At 40.6% G+C, this 22,538-nt stretch overlaps 1 protein-coding gene across 2 annotated transcripts in view; it reads left to right on the forward strand.

Annotated features, from left to right (window-relative positions):
• Positions 1-17,361, forward strand: part of LOC108708385 (cilia- and flagella-associated protein 47) — a 221,168-nt gene extending 203,807 nt beyond the window's left edge. For both annotated transcript variants that reach the window (XM_041582354.1, XM_041582355.1), the window contains exons 62-65: positions 7,936-8,107; positions 10,112-10,273; positions 15,434-15,602; positions 17,131-17,361. In XM_041582354.1, coding sequence (XP_041438288.1) covers positions 7,936-8,107; positions 10,112-10,273; positions 15,434-15,602; positions 17,131-17,340 — 713 coding nt within the window. In that variant the 3' untranslated portion in view covers positions 17,341-17,361. The remainder of the gene's footprint in view (positions 1-7,935; positions 8,108-10,111; positions 10,274-15,433; positions 15,603-17,130) is intronic.
• The last annotated feature ends 5,177 nt before the right edge of the window (positions 17,362-22,538 follow it).

Genomic DNA, 22,538 nt, shown 5'->3' on the forward strand with positions numbered 1-22,538 from the left:
GGCCTGCTACCCCTCAGCAACTACTTCCCCAGCAGCATCCGCTGCCTACAGTTCCTGAGGGGCCTACCCAGCAGCATCGGCTGGCCACAGCTCCAGAGGGGCCTACCCAGCAGCATCGCTGGCCACAGCTCCAGAGGGCCTACCCAGCAGCATCGGCTGGCCACAGCTCCAGAGGGGCCTACCCAGCAGCATCGGCTGGCCACAGCTCCAGAGGGGCCTACCCAGCAGCATCGGCTGGCCACAGCTCCAGAGGGGCCTACCCAGCAGCATCGGCTGGCCACAGCTCCAGAGGGGCCTACCCAGCAGCATCGGCTGGCCACAGCTCCAGAGGGGCCTACCCAGCAGCATCGGCTGGCCACAGCTCCAGAGGGGCCTACCCAGCAGCATCGGCTGGCCACAGCTCCAGAGGGGCCTACCCAGCAGCATCGGCTGGCCACAGCTCCAGAGGGGCCTACCCAGCAGCATCGGCTGGCCACAGCTCCAGAGGGGCCTACCCAGCAGCATCGGCTGGCCACAGCTCCAGAGGGGCCTACCCAGCAGCATCGGCTGGCCACAGCTCCAGAGGGGCCTACCCAGCAGCATCGGCTGGCCACAGCTCCAGAGGGGCCTACCCAGCAGCATCGGCTGGCCACAGCTCCAGAGGGGCCTACCCAGCAGCATCGGCTGGCCACAGTTCCAGTGGGGCCTTCCCTGCTGCTGCCATTGCCTTCAGCTCCAGAGCCAGTTCCCCAGCAGCCTCCGCTGCCCATGGCTTCAGCTAGGCTTCCCCGGCGACTGGCTCCCCACTGGCTGCCTCCTGCACTTGTGCTGGCTCCCCAGCAGCTGCCTCCTGTACCCATGCCTTGTCCTGTGCTCCCAGAAGTGGGGCTTCTGCCTGATCCTGTGCCCCCGGAAGTGGGGCTTCTGCCTTGTCCTGTGCCCCCGGAAGTGGGGCTTCTGCCTTGTCCTGTGCCCCGAGAAGGGGGGCTTCTGCCTTGTCCTGTGCCCCGAGAAGGGGGGCTTCTGCCTTGTCCTGTGCCCCGAGAAGGGGGGCTTCTGCCTTGTCCTGTGCCCCGAGAAGGGGGGCTTCTGCCGTGTCCTGTGCCCCGAGAAGGGGGGCTTCTGCCTTGTCCTGTGCCCCGAGAAGGGGGGCTTCTGCCTTGTCCTGTGCCCCGAGAAGGGGGGCTTCTGCCTTGTCCTGTGCCCCGAGAAGGGGGGCTTCTGCCTTGTCCTGTGCCCCGAGAAGGGGGGCTTCTGCCTTGTCCTGTGCCCCGAGAAGGGGGGCTTCTGCCGTGTCTTTAACACAGTGACTGTACCAACTCATAAAATAATGTTCAAAACCCAGGCACTCATGTGGAGGGCACCCGCGAGGGTGGAGTTGCCTATACTGTTGCCAAGTCCCAGGGCACCCGCATGGGCGGCTCTGCCAAACACCTGGGCACCCGCCAGGGTGGCTCTTCTGAGTCCCAGAGCACCCGCCAGGGTGGCTCTTCCGAGTCCCAGAGCACCCGCCAGGGTGGCTCTACCAAGTATCAGAGCACCCGCGAGGGTGGCTCTTCCAGGTCCCAGAGCACCCAGCCAGGGTGGCTCTACCAAGTATCAGAGCACCCGCCAGGGTGGCTCTACCAAGTATCAGAGCACCCGCCAGGGTGGCTCTACCGAGTCCCAGAGCACCCGCCAGGGTGGCTCTACCGAGTCCCAGAGCACCCGCCAGGGTGGCTCTTCCGAGTCCCAGAGCACCCGCCAGGGTGGCTCTTCCGAGTCCCAGGGCACCCGCCAGGGTGGCTCTTCCGAGTCCCAGGGCACCCGCCAGGGTGGGGTGGCTCTTCCGAGTCCCAGGGCACCCGCCAGGGTGGCTCTTCCGAGTCCCAGGGCACCCGCCAGGGTGGCTCTTCCGAGTCCCAGGGCACCCGCCAGGGTGGCTCTTCCGAGTCCCAGGGCACCCGCCAGGGTGGCTCTTCCGAGTCCCAGGGCACCCGCCAGGGTGGCTCTTCCGAGTCCCAGGGCACCCGCCAGGGTGGCTCTTCCGAGTCCCAGGGCACCCGCCAGGGTGGCTCTTCCGAGTCCCAGGGCACCCGCCAGGGTGGCTCTTCCGAGTCCCAGGGCACCCGCCAGGGTGGCTCTTCCGAGTCCCAGGGCACCCGCCAGGGTGGCTCTTCCGAGTCCCAGGGCACCCGCCAGGGTGGCTCTTCCGAGTCCCAGGGCACCCGCCAGGGTGGCTCTTCCGAGTCCCAGGGCACCCGCCAGGGTGGCTCTTCCGAGTCCCAGGGCACCCGCCAGGGTGGCTCTTCCGAGTCCCAGGGCACCCGCCAGGGTGGCTCTGCCGAGTCCCAGGGCACCCGCCAGGGTGGCTCTGCCGAGTCCCAGGGCACCCGCCAGGGTGGCTCTGCCGAGTCCCAGGGTGGCTAATACAATAGCATTACCTTCTAGTTGGGCACCCATGTGGTTAGTTCTGCCCATAGCATTGCCAGTTCCCCAGGTGCACGAAAATGTTGGTCACTGTGGCGCCTGGGAGTCGCCTTGTGAGGGGGGGGATACTGTCAGGTATTGCTGGGGTTCGAGCCGGGGACCTTTGGGTTTCTGGCTCGATGCCTTGACCATTTGGCCAGGTGAGCAGGCTGTAGGGTTGCCTGCTAGGTATAACCTGGCCTCTGCAGTCCCAGCCCAGCTTCCGCCTGATTGGCCTCTCCAGCCCCAGCTCAGCTGCAGCCTGTTTCACATCTACAGCCTCAACCCAGCTGCTACCTAGTTAATCAGCCAATCAGGGCTGACTCTTCCCTATTTAAGGGTAGCTCTTAGCCCACTCCTTGCCAGAGCATTGTTTGGTTTCCTAGTACTGCGGCAGCGCCCCTAACTAGGTAGTTCTAGCTCTTGCCCCTTTTCCCTTGTTATTCCGCCTTGCCTTGTCTTTCTGCCTGTCCTTGTCTTGCTTTATCTCATCTTGTACCTTCCCAGCCTTGACCTTGATCCAACCCTACCTTGTACCCCTCTTGCTATCTTGCTCCAGTCCCTCCCTTGCTATTCTGCTCCAGTCTCCCTCTCTTGCTATCCTGCTCCAGTCTCCCTCTCTTGCTATCTTGCTCCAGCCCTCTCTTGCTCCAGTCCTCTCTTGCTATCTTGCTCCAGTCTCCCTATCTTGCTCCAGCCCTCTCTTGCTCCAGTCCTCTCTTGCTATCTTGCTCCAGTCCTCTCTTGCTATCCTCTCCAGTCTCCTTCTGATACTGTCTTGCTATCCGCTCCTGTCTCCCTCTGCACTCTATCCCCCAGTTTGATCTACGCCCGCACCGTCCTGTCCGATCCAAGCTGTTCCACTCCTGCCCCGTCCAGTCTGTTCCTGTTGAGTCGTCGCCCTCTTCTTCCTGCCTAGTCCACTCCTGATCTTCGCCCTCTCCGTCCTGTTCTGCACCTGATCCAGACTGACTCTTCGCCCTCATCAACCTGTTCCTGCTTTCCCTTCAAGTGTTCCCTAGGCACATACAGCTCCTGCCTCAAGGACTCGCCCTTTCCCTTCAGTCTCTACAGCGCCCCCTACCTAATCCTTGACAGAATGCTCTGGCCAAAAGAGTCTGCAAGGGCTGTTCCTGTGCCTTCTGACCGGATTCCCAAAAAGACTGAATATTCTATTTTGACCCGCAGATACTGTGATGGCTCCCCAAGTAAAATTCCTATCTTTCTAGAGGAAGTCCTGCTCCTTTCTGAGAAAAAACACTTTCTAAGTGCTTCTCCAGTCGAGCAAGTTTTGGAAATCATTTTCTTCCTGCTAGAAGGGGAAGCTCGTTCCTGGGCCGAGAACTTACTGTGCAGTAAATCCCCTATAATCTACGATACTGCTCAGTTTCTGTTGGCATTCCTGGATAAATTTGCCCCAGTTCCTGGGCCGGCTATCCCTCCGCAGTCTGCTCCAGTTCCTGGGCCGGCTATCCCTCCGCAGTCTTCTTCCTGCCTAGTCCACTCCTGATCTTCGCCCTCTCCGTCCTGTTCTCCACCTGATCCAGACTGACTCTTCGCCCTCATCAACCTGTTCCTGCTTTCCCTTCAAGTGTTCCCTAGGCACATACAGCTCCTGCCTCAAGGACTCGCCCTTTCCCTTCAGTCTCTACAGCGCCCCCTACCTAATCCTTGACACCATTATACCACAATTTTCTATTTTCTCAATGATTTGCCTAATATATATTCATTTATTAATATTTCCCACAGGTTCTCTCAAAGGGGCAGATTTACTAAAGGGCGAAGTGACTAATGCTGGCGAAGATTTGCCAGCGTTACCATTTTCAGGCACTTCTCCGATTTACTAATGGGCACAGGCGTCACTTCACTAGCAAAGGAGATAGACGCTAGCGGTGATTCGCACTCTATCACCAGGCGAATTTCGCTCTGACAAACGGACGTTACTCCACAAATTCACTAAGATGCGGATTATACTGAACGTTACCTCTTTCGCCAGACTTGCGGCAAAGTGCATTGGAGTGCATAGATCTTCCACATTCTTCTGTTACTTACCTCATATTTTTTAGTGGACAAAAAACGCTGGCGTCCTTTCCTTTTTTCAGAGTGATAGCCTGCAAAAGTCCTTACATTTTTTTTGGGTATCTGGGTTCCCCCATGCATTTTCTAACATATGGAACATAAACTATACAGTGGGCTCATGTGTAGGGCATTATAACAACTCTTTTTTCTTTATTGTGTAATGTAATTTATTTTCTTATGTAATGTATTTGCATATACGTCCATTCAACTTTAGATTTCCAGCCGTATGCAAATTAGCCTAAGCGAAGACCTCTAACAAAGTTGCGCTAGGCAGAATTGAACGCTAGCGCATCTTTGATTTGCTCACATTGCCGAAGTAATGCTTGTGAAAATTCACCAGCATTCAGCACCCTAGACGCAACTTTGCATTTTAGTAAATTAGTGTTGTCTGAGCGAATTTTTGCCTTGCGAAGTGCCGAATTTTTGCAGCTTAGTAAATTTACTCAAGTCTTTATGGATCATATTGCAGCTGCTTGAGCAGTAGTTGTCTCATTGGCAGGCACCTATTGTTTTTATAATTCTATAACACAAAGCCAGCAGGAGTGTCCTTGTAGCCACTGGTATGGCACTACAGTACTGGGAGTGTGGAAAGGGCTATAAATTACATAGCATAGAAAACTCCCTATAATTTCTTATAACCTGTAATGCCAGATACAATTTTCAAGTAAAGGCATGTGTTGCAGTAATGAAAATCAATAAAAAATAAAGATTGTATTTTGGGAGTTGTACCTTAAAACATGTTGGGAAAAAAAAACAAGAGAAAAATGAACAGGCAATTATTTTATATATGGGCTGTGCTGTAAACATTTGAGTAATAATCACAATACAGATTTTTAGTTGTTACATTTTATGGGGGTTATCCTTGAAGAATTTGTAACCTATAAATGTTACATTTACATCATAAATTTCTAATTGCAATTACATTTTGAAACCTAATTCATGATATTTGCATTAGTTAGAATTTGTTCAGATATCTGCTGTGCCATGCTATTAAGCTGGTTACAGACTTTGCCTCAAATCAATCTGATCGTCACAAAGAGAGACTGCTCAAAAAATCATTCTGTACTGCCAAATTGTAATCGGATAAAACCAGTAAGAATGAACACTTCCATTGAGAGTGTAAGTAAGCTTAGTGGCTAACCTGATCTGGCCACTGTGATCTTATCTGATCTATTCAATCCAGCCATTCTTGTGTAACTGAGATAAATAAATGGACTGATAAAAAGAAGTAAATCTGCACTGCCACCTACACCACTGTGTTTCTCACGCATTTATCCAGACTGAAGAGAGTTAAGAAACAGCATAAATTTTGTTGTATAGCTTGAGGCTAATTTGTATTACACTTTTGATACAAACAGAAACAGGCCCCAAGGTTCCCCTGGAAAGAACAATTACTATCTGTAATATTCTAATGTGTAATCCAAATAGTATGACACATTTACAGTATTTGCATACAAAGGGTGCTTTTAATCAAATCTAAAATTAAAAATATATTTTAATTTTGTTCAGAGAGAATTACAAAAAAAAGTAAAAGAGATCAACTGATATTCAGTATTTATTTAGAAGTGATTTTATTATGTACATGTTCCTTCACTTTGAGTGGATACAGGCACTTTGTGCTGTGATGTGCATAGTAACAACTGAGGTTGCATCTTTGATAGCACAAACTCAGGGCACGGTATAGAGTGCTTTGTGCCAAGGAAAGATCCACCTAAGGACCAGCTTTTGTGCGTACTTTAGTTAAGGGGCATTTACATGATTATCTATTATCCTCCAGTGTGCCACCTCTTCTGTTGGGTGCAACTTTCGCCCACTTCTGTGCAAGGGAACCCTGTATTTAACATCTACCTTAGGATCACCTTTTGCATGCACTGCAGTTAAGGGGCATACAAGGGGGTACCTGATATCCTTCTATGTACTACCTCTTCTATGTTGGGTGCAACTTCCACCCACTTGTGCACCATTCAGTTGGGCACAAGTTTATACATGATGGCTAGGGTGGAATAGCATAAAACAGAGGAACATTGTTGTCATAATATCTAATCGAATGTGACCAGTTCTTGTGATCTTAGTTCTTAATTTATACTGGCCACCACAGTCTCTGCCTTACTCCTGTCACTTATCAAAAATAAGCATGTAACTTCAGGGTAGCTGGGAATTTCAGTTTACATATGTTACAAAGATTAGCAGATCTAGGGAATGGGGTCTTTTTGTAATGTAAAAAACCTTGTTTCTATATAACAAAAAGTAGGTGACAAGTACACTAATGTTTATGTTCATTTAAACCTGCATGAAGCTTACACACTTATCAAATTACTTCTAACATAACCTATACACAATTTATTGGTTCCCATAGCACAGCAACTTCCACACTTTCTGCTCATTCTCATTATTATCTTGTTACTGTTGTAACACTAACCTAACAATGTCTCTCCAACATGTACTTTACCTACAGCTAAATATGTTTATATCTTGTGTATCCTCACCGCTATAGATTATAAGAGCCCTCATTACCATTTATTATGTTTACCCTTATGTACAGGGCTACAGAACATGTGGTTCTTTATAAATGAATGTAGTAATTATAACAATTGAATAATATGCGTGTGTCTGCTGAAACTTTAATTGCAATTATCATTTATAGATAAAAAGTTGTGGTGGCAGCCGTAGCCAAACATTACTTTTCATTTTTTTCTTGTCCCATTACTGATGTTATTAGTATTATTAAAAGGATCCTGTCTAGGGAAAAAACTTTTTCAAAATGAATCGGTTAATAGTGCTACTCCAGCAGAATTATGCACAGAAAAAAGATTTTTTTATATTCAATTTTGAAATCTGACATGGGGCTAGACATATTGTCAATTTCCCAGCTGCCCCAAGTCATGTGACTTGTGCTCTGATAAACTTCAATCACTCTTTACTGCTGTACTGCAAGTTGGAGTGATATCATCCCCCTCCCTTTCCCCCCCCCCAGCAGCCAAACAAAAGAACAATGGGAAGGTAACCAGATAACAGCTCCCTAACACAAGATAACAGCTGCCTGGTAGATCTAAGAACAACACTCAATATTAAAAACCCATGTCTCACTGAGACACATTCAGTTATATAAGGAAAAACAGCAGCCTGACAGAAAGCATTTCTCTCCTGACCACATGACCAGGGGCAGCTGGGAAATTGACAAAATGTCTAGCCCCATTTCAGTTTTCCGATGACAGGATCCCTTTAAAGCTAAAGCCCATTAAAACACTGGTCTATTATTTCTATCCCTTCTTTTCTGTTATCAAATAGTTGTATATTGCCTGTAGTAGCTGCTTACTTTACAATGCAGGCTTACAATGCTTCTAGCAGCTGCTTAATACTACTACATGGATTAAACCAAACACTCATTCTCTGTTTGTGTAACAGAAATCTGTTTTTATCATCTTAAAGGTTTAAGTACAACAGAAGAGTTTTTCTATGAAATTGGGTATGAATCAGACGAAGTGAAATCCCAGCTGGAACCCTCTGTAGCTATTGAACTTGTAAGGAAAGAACGCGATGCAACTTCAGGGATTGTTACTTTATTTTTTAATATAATTTTTGCACCGAATAAGTCAATGCGGTAAGTGAATCACAATACTTCACATTTCCATTGGGTTATTTTTAGTACCAAATGACCAATATCAAAAAAAAAGGAAAGATGTGCTCACTGCTACTGTACATCTTAAACCATTAGGCAAGGTAGGCAATGAAGCTCTCATCATAAAATTCATATAGACAAATACAAGAAGTCCTCTGCACTCACCCATCATTAATTACTATATATATTAAGGGCATTGGGATATGTTGTGCCTTAAACCACGAAAAAATGCCCTCCGCTTTAAACAAAATAGGAATTTTGTCCATATATTGCAATATATTTAAGCTGGCCAACTACGTCAGTCATCTCTGCTCTGGCCAATCCTACACTCAACTTTCATCTGATTCATCAAGAATTCTATTGCTTCATTGTAAATTTTACACAGGGACTAAGTTTTTCCTGCAACTTACTTGATTCCATGGTTAAAACTTCCTGCCCTTTTATGGGCCACCACTGGGATCACCTGATTATAACTGGAAAGGGAGGGCTCAACAACATGGAGTTGACCACTGCTCCTGTATAAACTACAGCAAAAAATGGAAAGTTGTGCTCATCACTTTATTATAAACCATTAGGTGAGAGTGCAACAAGGCTGTGTGTGTAATATTACAAATATCGTAATATTCCGTGTTGTAAATATTTTCCTTTAAGATTTAATTGGTGCTATTATATTAGTTTGTAAAAATAACCATTTTTCAAAAAATTCCATGTATGGTTCACGGCACATACAGTTTGTTGGCACTTTCTAATACCAGGTGTCACGTGACTGGGTGTAAGTGATGAAAAAAAGAAAGATACTCAATAAGGCTTGAGGGCCTGTTAGAAACAACATATTATTGTGCTGATACAAAATAAAGACCGCAGTTGATGTTTGTGACCAAAAGTTCCCCCATTACAATTTGTTTAAGGGATATTATCCATTTCCAGTAAGTGCTAATGCTGGCCAATATTGTGTTAGTAAATCTATTTCAGTTAATAATCTGTTGTGAATTTGTTTCCTCTGCAGTGTTAAGATTTCCTTTCTCAATCACTCTGGTAATTAATCTGATTGAAACTCTAAATCCTACACTAATGAATCTAAACTAAATCACAGACAGGCTTTGTGAGTCCTGTAACAAAATATTCTGTCTTAAACATAGCCTGAATCTCAGTGCTAACGCTTGACTGGGCTATATGTTTTAGATAGAAAGTAGGGAGAATCAACCACTAAACTCCTCCCAAACATTGTATGAAGCTTAATAGGGACCTTGGGTATTTAGCAGATACATGCCAGCTGTATACAAACGGTAAATGGGGTGGCAAACACTGGGGAGTAGAGACTGACAGGAGCTACCATTTCTCATGTAATGCTCAGGCAATGCTCATATCCATTCTGCGTGGCATTAATCTCATTACAATGTGCTTGTCTAATGAACACATAAAATAATAAAAATGATTACTCCATTTATTGATCAAGTTATCCAATTGGTTGGAGCACCTGTAACTGTAACAACTGTAACCAAACATTTCATACAAATTGATATCACTTTTGTACATCATTATTTAGAAAGCTCTTTGTAGAACTACTTTCATTTAGACACATTGATAGGTTTTTGTAACCTCATTTCAGGTTCTGTCACAGCATCTATAGTGCAAATCATTACTAGACCAGTCCAAAACTGTGTTTCTCCCTAGCCATTCAGGTGTAAATGGCATCAATTAATAGAGCTCATTGAGCAGAATCCTGTACCAAAATACATTTTTCACAAATGAGTCAAGCTCATGTTCTTACATTCTCAAGTCACCTCAGCCATGTGATTGTGACTGTCTATCTTTACTGCTGCACTGCAAGTTGGAGTGATGTCAAGCCAGTAGACAGAGCAATTGATACCACAGCCACAACTGGACTGTACGTTCATTTCCAAAGTAAATGAATTTAATTGCTCCTTGTTTTTTAAAACATGTATTTTTTGTTTAATGTATTTCCATTATAATTGTATTTTGCAGACACACTGTCACATTAATGGTACAGTGCGCCACAGGTGGAGTCTGGAAATTCCCAATTCATTTGGTTGCCACTAAACCAACCGTGGATGATGTCATTCAGATTGATGCTGTTGGACTAAACAAGGAATCCATTGTTGGCTTTAGACTTTCAAGTCAGACAAGGTAATTAAGATTTTTAGCAACAACTAAACATGGAGTAACATTAATTCCATTGTTTGCCCTATATAGCGCACTCTTAACATTCTCCACTTGCACCCGCCGAGGTCATAAATTACCCCTCTTCTGTTTAGAACTTAGAGGAAAAGAAGAGAAATTTTAATATATCTATTAAAGAGAGGCTGACATTCCTATGAAAATCTAGAAGAACTTGTCAGTATTACTATGAGTTGTAACACCTAAATATTTTTGGGCAAAACTTTCCCAAAGCTTCATCCAGTCCTGCAATACTTATCTGAGCCAACACTCTGACATGGCTAAAGCCTTCACTACTGTCACTTTGGTCACACTGCGTTGGACACATTTTCATTTGTATTAGCCTGTAGAAGTATCCCCCCCCACCAGCATGAATGACATGACTGTAGAAGAGCCTTTAGCCATGTTGACGTGTTGGCTCAGATAAGTATTGCTGGGCTGAGGGAGGATATGTGGAACTTTTGCCCAGAAATATTCATGTGCTGCAACCTAGTAATACTGACATGTTCCTATGACAGTATCGCTTTAAATGTCAATAAATGCATTAAAAAATCTACTTATGGTGATTTATTAACACCTAAAGCTTCTGCTGTCTAGAATCTGAATTAAATCATGAACCGAAAGCTAACCCAAGTAAGCAAATATAGACAAAGCTGTTTTAATCAGAGGTGTTTCACAGGCTTGCATGTTCTGCCTACTGCTGATGGAGCAAGACCAACCCAAAACCACAGCATTGCCTGTTGTGTGTGGTGATCTGGAATATACATTCACACTACAGGGTAACCAATATGTAAACTACTTTGTACGGTGTTTTTTGTTTCTCATAAATCTTCTAGAAAGATGAGATCGAACTCTGATTTGCATTTACCTACAGATATTTTTTACATCACTGTGGTGTAATTGAAGGAAAGGATTTTGGTGAAACTACTCAGTGGTGCATAATGCATGCTGAGCAAAAATCTTATTCCCCACTGTATAAATAAGGCCAACACAATAGTGTGTGGGTGGTTACTAATGCAAGACTTGATGATCAAATAACAATTCATTTAGTATTATCTTGAAAAAGGTATAAAATATATATGGCCCTAAGAGGCGAAACATTGCAGCTAGCCTCTTACACATAATTACCCATAAGCCTAGATGAGAAATAGTGCATTGATTTTTGGATTTCATTTTTATTGACAAAGTAAAAAGAAAATCTTTCTGAAAAGTGAAAGAGCAAGAAACTAAAATCCCTTTACCGATATAATGGTTACAGATGTTTCCTTGGAATAACTGCCTTGAGCAATTAAATGAAATGGTGATACATTGAGTATTGGTACTGCGTACATTGCTTGCTACAAACATTGCTTCATATATTTCACGTCAGACAGCCACAGTAATCATTTGTAAAAGTTCTATCTAGTGCCCTAGTTTCTAAAATTAAATCTATCATTCAGAGGATCTAGCAAACAGTCATGTCCAAGTGATAGTAGTAAATACCAAAACAAAACAAGACTTGTCTTAAAACGTTGGTACCTTTTCATGGGATCTGTAACATGACCATCTGTGTTGCTGGAAAAGAGTAAAGCAGCTTGCAACGTTAATAGATATACCGTACCGTATCTGGAAATCCATTATCCAGAAAGCTCTGAGTTATGGGAAGAGCATCTCCCATAGAGTCCATTCAAAGCAGATATTCCTAATGATAAAAATGATACCTTGTACTTCAGGGTAACTAAACTGCATGAATCCATATTGGTTGGCTTACTGGGTTGGCTTAAATGTGGTTTAGCAGACTTAAGGCATGGTGATCTAAATGACAGCTGAATAATATATACTATTTAAGTATTAACTTAAATAAGTAAACATAATATTTCTGAGTTTCACAAAAAATACTAATAAATTTGATAAATCTACCTTCATGACTTTTTTGGCTGTTCCATTACAACAGCAGCATATATGTCCAGTCCTCAACTCTCCAGCTTGAAAGGTTAGTAGCCTGCAACAGACTCATTGCAGGTAAATATGTTGTAGCATAGTACAGGCTTTGCTAAATATATTTAATCTGTAACTGCATAGAGAATGCTTGGATTTCTATATGCTAGATAGGGTAGGATAGTTATCCAGTGCAACCAAGGTCCAATTCATTTTAAGAAGCTATTGAGCTACTGTTGGAAGTTGCCTACTGAAAATATGCACATAAACATGGATGGGGCAAAACTATTTACTCAACAGTTGCAGAAGAGTAGAGATAATGCCCATCCTGAATTTTGTGGTCTGCTTCTACTGTGTAGACAGCTAATAGTGGATTGCATTACTACAAATATATGTAGAACATCTGAAAGGGACTCAGTGAGTTAATGATCAGCAGAATGGCTGCAAAATCCCATTTGGACTGCATTCTGCACAGCCCTTCACACAGAGCCAGTGGCAGGATTAACCCAAGGTAGCCTGTTAGGAAGCACCATTTTATATTGTATTACTTTTATTACATTATTACATTTTATAATATATTTTATATGTTTAACATTATGTACTTATGTAGTTTCTTGTCAATATATATATATATATATATATATATACAATCCAGAAAGCTCCTAGCGCACACCGTTAAAGTGAAATACCTGGGTGCTACCTTCAATGGCAGATTACGTAGTTTGCAAAAACGAAGATGCACACCAGGATTTGGCAAAAAAGTTAAAAATTCATTTTTATTAATTTACATTTAAAAAGAGCTGGTCAACGTTTCGGTCTAATTCTAAGACCTCTTGATAAAGGTCTTAGAATTAGACCGAAACGTTGACCAGCTCTTTTTAAATGTAAATTAATAAAAATGAATTTTTAACTTTTTTGCCAAATCCTGGTGTGCATCTTCGTTTTTGCAAACTATATATATATATATATATATATATATATATATATATATATATATATATATATATATATATATATATATATATACACATATATCTACTGTAAGAAGTATATTTTACCAAGCAATGGACTGAGAATTTGCTTAGGTTGGGTAATAGTGTAGGCATAGGTTAGTTGAATGATTTTAATTTCAGAGAGGATTAGATTGTGATTAGAACATTAAATAGTTATAGCTGTAGCGGTATTTATATTGTGTTTATTGCATTTGGATTTCTGTGCTTAGCAGTGAACAGCTATCAAAGGTCAAAAGCAACAATTACATTGAAAACAAATGAATGCTAATCTTACCCCTGCTGCTTTATTGTTATACAATTTAGTTTGTGATTGTTGTTGACAGAGTAAAAAAGTATTTGCATTGGACACTTTTTTAAAGGAAAACTCTTTTTAAATAGATCACCTGACATGTTATAATGCAGCTCTAACTGTAACAGGAAGAAGGGTGGGAGCAAACATGGGTTATTGCTTCCTTTGTTCTACCTTTCATTACAAGCTGTTATGAAAAGCTCATGATATAGTAACACTGAGTTATGAGGCTACTTTCTCTAGATAGATTTAGGTGATTCGTTAAAATATGTAAATTATTTTACATTCTCATAGTGTTAATTGTTTTGTTTAACTCAAATAGTTACATCTGTGTTAATTTTATCTTCTAATACAACACCATGTTAAATAGACCAAGCAGGTGAATACTTCAAGGGACTGTAACCTACAAGTGAGACATACAAAAGACTTAGACAGCAAAAAGTCATTGTTGCTAAATGTTACATTAACTGCCCTTAAGGCTGGTCCCTCCACCAACTTGCTAGGCCTGGAGGCAGAATTCAACAGTTTGGGTTTGGCTCTAGACTGTTTTTAGCCATTTTGTCGAGGTAGAAACTTTGTACTTAAAGGAAAACTACAGTCTAACATATAATAATAGAAAGCTGTATTTTGTATGCCAAACATAAACATGAACTTACGGCACCAGAAGTCTAAATAAATAAATGATTTATGCTTTCAAAGTTGGCTACAGGGGGGTCACCATCTTGTAACTTTGTTAAACAGCTTTGCAAGACCAAGACTGTGCACATGCTCAGTGTGGTCTGGGCTGCTTAGGGATCGTCATAAATTATCAATACAGCACAAGTCAAATAATATCTGCCAGAAGCCAATACAGCAAGACTGTAATCGGAATATACAGACTGCACTGGGTTCTGTGTTATCATGTAATCTAATGTGGATTTTATAGTTTTTGTATTGTTTAATACATACTTTCTCCAACTCTCCAGAACCAGTGGCTGCAGCAAAAAAAATCATTCACATAGAATCCCAGTTTATCTGTTTAAATCTGGCTCCATGATCTTTGTCCCTGCAGCTGGAGTTGGAAACATTAAAGAGGATGTAAAGGCAAAAATAAAATCCCATTTTTACTTTATTAACTGAAAAATAAACCTATCCCCAATATACTTAAATTCAAAAATCCGTACAGTTTTTATAAGAAACCTGACAGTATGCAGTGAAATCCCCCATTCATTTATTTGCTCTGACTGCTGCAGATATAAATCTCTACATGGTCGCTGACTGTTCTACAGTCAGGTTTCTTGTAAAAACGGTAGACATCAGTATATTGGAGATAGATTTTGTTTTTAATTAAAGAAAGTAAAAATGGGATTTTATTTTTTTGCCTTTACATCCCCTTTAAGATTTGTTTTCATACAGTTTCATCACATTTGTTTCATACCCAGTATCTCATGGATCTTATACAAAGTTTGGTAACAAATTATAAACTGCTCTCAAAAAACTACAATACAGTATTTCTGCATATTTTTTTAAGCTTTCTTTTTACCCAAATTATTTTCCTTGCAACACTCAGATCTGATTATGCCAGGTATTGTCCTATATATGATCTTACACATAGGATATTGTTTGAGAATATTTTTGCTAGAAGCATTTTTATGCTACAGTCATACTGTAAGTTGCTAACAGATTTGACCAGATCTAATGGTGGCTGTACCTGGGCCGACCGTGTATGGTATCATCTGATTAACCAGTGGGCCAAATGGATGTGTATTGTAAATAAACCATACATCGTGCAACCAGCTTTCTATTGTTCTTTTCTTTGGGCAAACAGCCCAACAGATTAGAACAGCAGAGAGAAGTTTTTGTGTTACTGGGGTTACATTTAAAAGCTATTCCATGGGTAAACCTAATGTCACCTTTTTTCTTTGTCACTAGGCACCCAGAGCCGTTCAATGCATACTTTGTGCCAGGTAGCGATACAGCATTTTCTGTGTTACCACAGGCAGGAGAGCTGCTCCCACTTGGCACTGCAGGCACCCTTATCACTGTTGGATTCAAACCTACCATGTACAGCAAGAAACACAAAGCTACTCTAGTTGTGCAGGTAAGACACTAATTTGCTCAATGAAAACATAATGAAGCTATAAAAACATCGATCTCGTTTCAATGGAAAAATGTTCATTTATTATGCTCATTTCAATGTCCCCATGAATCCAGTAAAAGACGAGATCTCTGCCCTATATAAACCGTTACAGGAAGTATCTTTTCCATTAATTCTATATATGTTGGTTATTGTTCTAATTTCAAGGCTCATATGAAAATGCTGAAATGCCATTCTATCCCAAAGCAATTGCTCCAAACGACTTACTTTTAACATAAGGAAGCAAATCTTATGAACAAAAATATATGTAGCAAGCAACATTTCAGCTCGGTCAAACATTTCTTGGTGGTCTGTTCTCAGCAAACATTTAGCAGACATGTCAGCAGTTAAATACATTCTTGGCACGAGCACTTTTCTTGCTTGCTATTAGCTTCTGTTATCATCACTCCTTTCATGAAAGATTTGTGCAAAGTTATTGTTATTGAATCTGCTGATGGAATAATTCATCCCTTGCTTTAAACCACAATAATGGACCTTTAGAAAGTAGACAAACTAGAACTGAGTTTACTGATTAACTAGTACGCTCTTTACAGTTAATTGGAATACTTAGTTAATAGTATCCATGGAGGTGCAGAAATACTGATATAATATATAGCTTAACTAAAGTTTGTCATATAAATACAGTTTCTGATTTACTACAGTTTAAAGTGGGGAATCCTGATAGTTATTAACACTTTTTAGGATGTCCAGATTGTGTTTACATGATTGTCATATTTATTCAGAACTGCATTGTCTGTTCTGAACAGTCAAGTTCAGTATTCAGTATAAATACACAGAGCTTACAGGCAGATTTATTAAGCTCGAGTGAAGAATTCGAATGGAATTTCAAAGTATTTTTTTGGGTACTTCGACAATTGAATTGGTCAAATTCGATTGAATCGAATGATTCGAAGTAAAAATCGTTCGATTATTCGACCATTCGCTTATCGGAGTACTGTCTCTTTAAAAAAATACTTTGACTTCATACTTCGCCACTTTAAACCTACCGAGGTGCAATGTTAGCCTATGGGGACCTTCCCCAGCACTTTTCTAAGTTTCTTTTTTAGATCAAATGAGTTTTATTTGATCGTTCGATCGAAGCTTTGCGCTAAAATCCTTCAAATTCGATATTTGAATTTGAAGGATTTTACTTCGAAGGTCGAATTCGAGGGTTTTGTTAACCCTCGAAATTCGACCCTTGGTAAATCTGCCCCTACGTGTCATGTGGTATGGAACACAATAAGAAGCCCAGTGCTTACAGTCTACCTTTCTTTTCTTACTTTATCTGAATGGTTTTGTTTTGCATAGACTGTCTTTTACCACCAAATATATCAAATAAACCAAAGTTCTTTATATTATCACCCAAAGTTAATTTATCTTCTCTTCCCAAAGTGTCCCACATTATTTATGGTCTCTTAATCCCCCAAGAAGCCAACATGCTTATTTTATCTAATATGATTGTTTAATTCTTTGTCTCATTTTATTTTTGTAGACATCTGCTATGCAATGGACTTATGAAATCAAGGGACTTACTCCAAAATCAACGCCTCTAACAAATATCTCACCCAAAATATCTTCTATGTGGGTCAAACAACCAACCACTGGACACCAGCGTAATTTTATACAGGAGAACCTAAAACTTACTGCTACAGCTGTATCTTCTCCCATCAAAGGATCACCTCTGTTTTTAAAAACAAAATAAATACTATCAATCGGATAACCATTTTGTTTCTGTGTATAAAATGCAACTGTATATACACATACAGGTATAGGATCTGTTATATGGAAACCACTTATCCAGAAAGCTCCGAATTACTGGAAGGCTATCTCCTATAGACTCCATTTTATCGAAATAATCCTAATTTTTCAAAATGATTTCCTTTTTCTCTGTAATAATAAAACAGTAGCTTGTACTTGATCCAAACTAAGATATAATTAATCCTTATTGGAAGCAAAACCAGCCTATTGGGTTTATTTCATGTTTACATAATCTTTTAGTACACTTATGGTATGAAAAACCAGTTTACAGAAAGATCCCTTATCCAAAAAACCCCAGGTCCCAGATAACGGGTCTTTCTGTAATTTGGATCTTCACACCTAGGGGCACATTTACTTAGCTCGAGTGAATGAATAGAAAAAATACTTCGAATTTCGAACTTTTTTTTGGCTACTTCGACCATCGAATTGGCTACTTCGACTATAACTTTGAATCGAACCATTCGAACTAAAAATCGTTCAACTATTTGGCCATTCGATAATCGAAGTACTGTCTCTTTAAAAAAAAAACTTTGACCCCCTACTTCGCCAAGTAAAACCTACCGAACATCCATGTTATACTATGGGGAATATTCGAAGTCGAAGGATTTAACTTCTACAGTCGAATATCGAGGGTTAATTAATCGACCCTAAGTAAATGTGCCCCCTAGAGTCTACAAGAAAATCATGTAAACATGAAATAAACCCAATAGGCTGGTTTTGCTTCCAATAAGGATTAATTATATTAGTTTGGATCAAGTACAAGGTACTGTTTTATTATTACAGAGAAAAAGGAAATCATTTTTAAAAATTTGGATTATTTGATTATAATGGAGTCTATGGGAGACAGCCTTTCCGTAATTTCGAACTTTCTGGATAACGGGTTTCCGGATAACGGATCCCATACCTGTATTGGTCTCAACTAATAACCCAAACAATTTTTAATTAATTCATTAAATTAATTAATTAATAATTATTTAATGAATTATATTTAGTGATGAGCGAAATTTTTAACTGAGTTTTGCAGCAAAAAAATTGTTGGGCAACAAAAAAATTGACGCCCATAGACTTTAATGCACTTTGATGCATTTTCGCAGGTCAGATTCACCCATCACTAATTATATTAATTAATAAATAATTATGATGAAATGACATAACTAATATACAGGAGAATTAGTAGAAGTACAGTAATATATTGATTTCACAGTGTCAAATGAATTATTATTGGAGGGGCTTGTTTGAGGTTGCCTGAGGTACATAGTGCCAAAATTAATAATATAAAGTGTATACAATACAATATGTGGTGCTGTTCCTACATTAGTATCTGCAAAATGTAAAGAATGTATCTACATTTGTTTAATAAATTCCTTGCCTTAGTGGCATAATTATCTTATTCACTCACTCACTCACACACACACATGCTAGTGCTAATTTCTTCAGGAACCTGAGCTTTTATATACCATTGTATTTCAGGTACACAGGGACAGGTTGACTTCATTTTTAAAATTCTGTACATAAGGAGTAGTGATGGACGAATTTGCGCCGTTTCGCTTCGCCGAAAAATTAGTGAATTTCGCGTGAAATTCGCGAAACGGCGAAAAATTCGCGAGACGGCGCCGGTGTCTCGTTTTTGACGCCGGCGCACGTTTTTTCGACGCCGGCGCCTGTTTTTGGCGCGAATTTTCGCAGGTGATTCGCAAATTTATTCGCTGGCGGCGAAACGCGCAAATTCGCCGCAAATTCGCCCATCACTAATAAGGAGGCCTCGACCAAATGTTCTTTTCCACTGCATATGCATGAACTCCAGTTTTACTTACAGAAAATACCCAGTAACCTTATTTGGACCTTTTGCACATAACTTTATGTCTGTAAGATGTTTACAATTTAGGTTCTGTATTTTGACCCAGTTTCTAGCTTCAGAATTAGATTGTAGGGAGCATTGTAATATTTTATCAGTCATGATTGAATCTAACCCATTCTCCTTCACTGGAAATTCTCAAAATGGCAGAAATTTAACCAAATACATTGAAGTCAACAATTTTCAAATCACATGACAATTTTACTACACAAAAGAGTCTATGGGCATTTGTTGGCTGCAAAACACAGCAAATATTTCTCTCATCCTTAATTGTAATAGTTATTAGAATACTGACTTAATCCTACTTTTAAAGGACATTACGAATAATAATACTGATGATGTGAGTTTGAAATGAACAGGCACGTTGCAACAGTGGAGTCTGTCATCTGTCATGGACCTTTAGTCTTTGCATATCAACTTTTATGGAGTTTCAGATTAGATTAAAGGAGAAGGAAAGGTTAAAACTAAGTAAGCCTTATCAGAAAGGTCGACCTAAATAATGTATACCAATAAACCCACAAAGTAACGATGCTCTGAGTCCTCTGTCAAAAGAAACACTGCATTTCTTTCCTTCTATTATGTGCACATGGGCTTCTGTATCAGACTTCCTGCCTTCAGCTTAAACCTCCTTGCCCCGGGCGTGAGCATGCTCAGTTTGCTCCTCTCCCCTTTTCTGCTGTAATCTGAGCCCAGAGCTATAAGTGAGCAGGGAGAGACTCAGGCAGGAAGTGATGTCACACCATGTTAATACTGCAGCTGCTATCCTAAACAAACAGAGAACTTCTAGAGCTTTTTATTCAGGTATGGTTAAACATTCTACAGAATAAATATAGCATTCTAGCTTGCATTATTGCAGCTAATCTATTGGTAATAAAATGCCTCCGTAGTTTTCCTTCTCCTTTAAGAAGCTATAGCTATGGCTTCCTGAGTATTTTAGCATTTACTTTCCCAGGGCTAATATATCTTTTGTCCTGTTTCTGTTTGTGACAGGAGCAGGATCAACAACAAAGGGTGTGGGCTTTGCAAAATTTTTCAGTATGCAGAAAGTGTGTGAAAGAGATTAGGGCAATATATTTCATTATATATGGATGTTAAACATAGGATGCTGTACAGCAACCCTTCCCAAAGGTAAGGACTCTGTGACTTATTAACATACAAATTATAGTTATGCTCCCAGACTAACATTTTTGTATTAGTCTCCTTTTGTGTTGGTGGTATTTTACTCCTATAGTGTAACACAGGAGAACAAATTACAGGGAATTCGATTTTAGCAGGGAAGAAGGTTTCCTTTACATTCATAAACAGAATAATCTTGAATTGTACAAACTGTTAATTATAAATCATTCTGGCAGGCACCTGTAGGAATACAGAATGATTCTATTTATTGATGTGCGCTAATACATATTTGTATAATCCTCTCTGGGGTTTAGCAATTTGTAAAAAGATGTTTTCATTTCTGTTTGCTACATAAGCAGAATAAAAAAGGATTTTTTAAATGTATTAGTATTGTTTCTATTTCACCTTGCTTAATGTACAGCGCCTTATATATCTATTTGCTTAACATAAAAGCCAACATTTTAAGGCAATGTGAAAAACCAGAAAACTGTTGGAATTGTCATGATTTTGTGTCGGGCAGGATTCCCTCATTACAACTATTGTGTCACAGAATGATGGTAAATATAATTCGACAGCAATGGGAAAAGTGCAAGTAGAAGATGCTTGAATAAGTTTGCATTTATGCATTTTGGTTATTCCTATAATTCATAAATACAAACCAGCAAGATGGCAGTTGGCCTTGATGAGGATAAACTGACACTGTGCATTTGTTTTCTCTTGTGTCGGCAGTTTTATGCACAGACCTCACCAGTTCCAAGTGCTGACATGTCAAACATTAAACGTTTCACTACGGCCTCTTCTCTTTAGAGATACCAACAACTATAATCATTAATTGTGGACTTGGAAATGCTAAACAATCTGAAATATTAAAGTCATTTGAGACTTCCTGGCAAGTCCAGCCGCCACTGATTACTGTACATTGTGAAGTGTTCCAACACAGCATGCCTCCCTTCTGTTTTGTGACAAGCATGCATATGTCAAAAAGACTTACAAAGAATCACAAGAAATTTACATTTATGAAGGCTTCTTTAGATGCATATCCAGAATGAAGAGATTTCACATTAGCTGCTAGAATAAAACATTGCAATCAAATGCTAATTATATATATGTCACCAATGACAATGATTAATTACCTTTTTATTTTCTGCATGTTTTTCCGAAATGGGTTATTTAACTCTCAACATGAGGCCGCCTCATCCGGTGGCTAAATGAGTTTAGAATTTATGAAAGTTCTTTTTTTTTTTTTGTTATTCCTTCGGTGAAGCAAAGCAAGTCAACAGTGAGCAACTGTATCTGCCTGAATATATTGTTTTGCATTTTTCTTTTTGTGACTAATAATGTTTTATCTCTTTAGCTTATAGGCAAACATACAAATTCTAGTTTAGTATATTGGTAAGGCTATGTTGCCATTGGTAATGCAGCCTGTGCATTGACACTTTGGGGTCATTTACTAACATTTAGATTTAGATTTTTTTCCACAAGTCTCTAAAAGGTTGTGGTTTTCTCATTATTTTAAAAAGCTCTAAAAATTAAAGATTTATTAAAGGAGAAAGAAAGCTCCAAGACAGTTTATTGTCAACAGATTAGCCACAATAGTGCAAGCTAGAACGCTATATTTATTCTGCAGAATGCTTTACCATACCTGAGTTACCAGCTTTAGACACTGTCTCTGTTTGTTTAGGATAGAAGCTGCCATATAAACTTGGTGTGACATCACTTCCTGCCTGAGTCTCTCCCTACTCACTTACAGCTCTGAGCTCAGATTACAGCAGGGATGGTAGGAGGGAGGGGGAGAGGAGCAAACTGAGCATGCTCAAGCCCTGCCCTGGAGGTTTATGCTGAAAACAGGAAGTCTGATTCAGAAGCCCATGTGTACACAATAGAAGGAAAGAAATGTGATGTTTCTTTTGACAGAGGACTCAGAGCAGCATTACTTTGAGGGTTTACTAGTGTATTTATGTAGACCTTTCTGATAAAGCTAACTAAATTTTAGCCTTTCCTTCTCCTTTAAGTGTAAAAACCACTAATACAAAACTAAGTTGCCATGGTCCTATAGAAGTCAATGGGAGCTGCCCTGATCTTTTTGGGCTACTCTAAATCAATTTGTATTTTAAGAGGTTTTCAGATAGGAATGAGGTTTTGTAGTTCAAAAAAAGTTAAAAAAAACAACG

This window comes from Xenopus laevis, chromosome 2L (assembly GCF_017654675.1).
Source record: "Xenopus laevis strain J_2021 chromosome 2L, Xenopus_laevis_v10.1, whole genome shotgun sequence".
NCBI classification, from domain to species: Eukaryota; Metazoa; Chordata; class Amphibia; order Anura; family Pipidae; genus Xenopus; species Xenopus laevis.